The following is a 2,773-nucleotide window of genomic DNA, read 5'->3' as shown; positions in this document are numbered from 1 at the left end:
TCCTAATGTAACATGTCCCCCTTGGTAATGATTCGTTCGTCAGGCTTTAGACAATGATTGAGAGCACCTATTGTGAATAATAAAAAGATACAACTTAATGGATAACAACTTCTAGTTCGTGGCATGCAGCGACGTTCCGACGTAGATTCCTAAAAAGTTGTCAAGTTGATAACGGTGATAGAATCTACATCGAAACGTCGCTACATGCAACAAACCAAAAGTCGTTATCTGTGAAGTTGTACGTTTTTGTTCACCAACTTCTAAAATGTCAATCGAACAGTTAGTACCCATTGTGGTATTCTCGATGCACAGTCTCGACGTCGCTGCTGCAATAGGGATAGAAGCCACAGGCGAGAATAGTCACTGTTAGTGAATGAACAAAATTAAGTGTGGAAGCCATTGACATAAAGACGATTTCCAGGACCTCAAGGAAGACGTCCTTGGACCGACCGTACATGTAGATGTTAACTTACCTATTCAGAATAATTGTTAATGGGATACTTTTTTAACATTGTTGTTTCTAAGTAGTCATAAAAATTGTACTTGTAAACAGATATTTGCAAGTTTTATATCAAGTGAAATATTCTAAGAAAATCTTTCATTTATTTTCTTGTAATCTTCAGAGGGAATGCATCTCCATCCACGTCGGCCAGGCCGGAGTCCAGATGGGCAATGCATGCTGGGAGTTGTACTGTCTGGAGCACGGCATTCAGCCCGACGGTCAGATGCCCTCAGACAAGACCATCGGGGGTGGGGACGACTCCTTCAACACCTTCTTCAGCGAGACCGGGGCTGGGAAACACGTCCCGAGAGCCATCTTTGTTGACCTCGAACCAACTGTTGTCGGTAGGTACATCACATGACCATTGTTTAATCTGGGAAGTGTTTTTCACAGTGTTTTCATTCAGGAGAAGTGATGAACAATAACACCGTTGATTAATTTTCATATATTGCTGTTAATGTTATTGTAACGACTTTCAGATGATAGAAGTTTCATCACAATCATGCCTGAAAACGACATTTAACGGCTAAATGAAAATTCATTTTCAATCATGCACAAATATCGTGTTACAGATGAGGTCCGTACCGGCACCTACCGACAACTGTTCCACCCAGAGCAGCTCATCACCGGCAAGGAGGACGCCGCCAACAACTACGCCCGTGGTCACTACACCGTCGGCAAGGAGATCGTCGACCTCGTCCTTGACCGCACCAGGAAGTTGGCTGACCAGTGCACTGGACTCCAGGGCTTCCTCATCTTCCACAGCTTCGGTGGGGGCACTGGCTCCGGATTCACCTCTCTCTTGATGGAGAGACTGTCTGTGGACTACGGCAAGAAGTCCAAGTTGGAGTTCGCTGTCTACCCCGCTCCCCAGATCTCCACTGCCGTGGTGGAGCCCTACAACTCCATCCTCACCACCCACACCACCCTGGAACATTCCGACTGCGCCTTCATGGTCGACAACGAGGCTATCTACGACATCTGCAGACGTAACCTCGATATCGAACGTCCCACCTACACAAACCTCAACCGTCTGATTGGTCAGATTGTCAGTTCCATCACTGCCTCTCTCCGTTTCGATGGTGCCCTGAACGTGGATCTGACAGAGTTCCAGACCAACCTGGTGCCCTACCCACGTATCCACTTCCCTCTGGCTACATACGCTCCTGTCATCTCCGCCGAGAAGGCCTACCACGAACAACTGTCTGTGGCCGAGATTACAAACGCTTGCTTCGAGCCCGCCAACCAGATGGTCAAATGTGATCCCCGTCACGGCAAGTACATGGCTTGTTGCATGTTGTACCGTGGTGATGTCGTCCCTAAGGACGTCAATGCCGCCATCGCCACCATCAAGACCAAGAGAACCATCCAGTTCGTCGACTGGTGTCCCACTGGCTTCAAGGTTGGCATCAACTACCAGCCACCCACTGTTGTCCCCGGTGGTGACCTGGCCAAGGTCCAGAGAGCTGTCTGTATGTTGAGCAACACCACGGCCATCGCCGAGGCCTGGGCTCGTCTTGACCACAAGTTCGATCTGATGTACGCCAAGCGTGCCTTCGTCCACTGGTACGTGGGTGAGGGTATGGAGGAGGGAGAGTTCTCCGAGGCCCGTGAGGACTTGGCCGCCCTGGAGAAGGACTACGAGGAGGTTGGAGTGGACTCTGTTGAGGGCGAGGGAGAGGAAGAGGGAGAGGAGTATTAGTGCTACCTCAGTTGACACTCAAATGTTCCCCTAATGGAACGACCGAATAAAATATTGAATACAATAAATTGTCTGTTTGACTTTCGAGCATTGTTGTCTGATAGCCACCTTAATATGACATATATTCATTGACACGTCCTGTTAAGTTTGTTAATGGAAGATGAAGATGAAATATTGTTAATACTTGCGGAATGACGCAAAGCTTTGATTTCTGAGGTTGTCCTTTGTTTTTAGACGAACAGAATAAGCTTATCATTACTGTAACAAGTGAACATGACACTACATAGACATAGTACCACTCCCAGATAATCGTGATACACCTCGAAACACATTATTACACATAGCTGAACTGATTATGTCAATGTGAATGGACATTTGACTGGCCAGCGATATGGTGACGAATTTATAGGTTAAAAAGATTTGATAGGGGTAGATTTATAGGTAAAAAAAATTAACTGCAAGAGGACAATGCCAGACAACATCGTGCCCAGATAGTCACCGATTATCTCCGACGAGAAAGGATACGTACATTGGGCCGGCCCGCTAAGTCCCTTGACATGTCCCCAATT

At 47.1% G+C, this 2,773-nt stretch overlaps 1 protein-coding gene across 1 annotated transcript; it reads left to right on the top strand.

Moving 5' to 3' along the window:
- The first annotated feature begins 650 nt into the window (after positions 1 to 650).
- Positions 651 to 2,204, top strand: LOC139444646 (tubulin alpha-1A chain-like). The gene is made up of 2 exons (XM_071225569.1): positions 651 to 846; positions 1,075 to 2,204. Exons 1-2 carry the CDS (start codon positions 666 to 668, stop codon positions 2,202 to 2,204), a joined length of 1,311 nt encoding a protein of 436 aa, XP_071081670.1. The 5' UTR covers positions 651 to 665.
- Positions 2,205 to 2,773: the final 569 nt, after the last annotated feature.

Source organism: Haliotis cracherodii, unplaced genomic scaffold, assembly GCF_022045235.1.
Source record: "Haliotis cracherodii isolate W230 unplaced genomic scaffold, xgHalCrac1.p SCAF_6, whole genome shotgun sequence".
NCBI classification, from domain to species: Eukaryota; Metazoa; Mollusca; class Gastropoda; order Lepetellida; family Haliotidae; genus Haliotis; species Haliotis cracherodii.
Note: the sequence above shows the minus strand (reverse complement) of the source record. Positions and strands in the feature narration are given on the sequence as shown.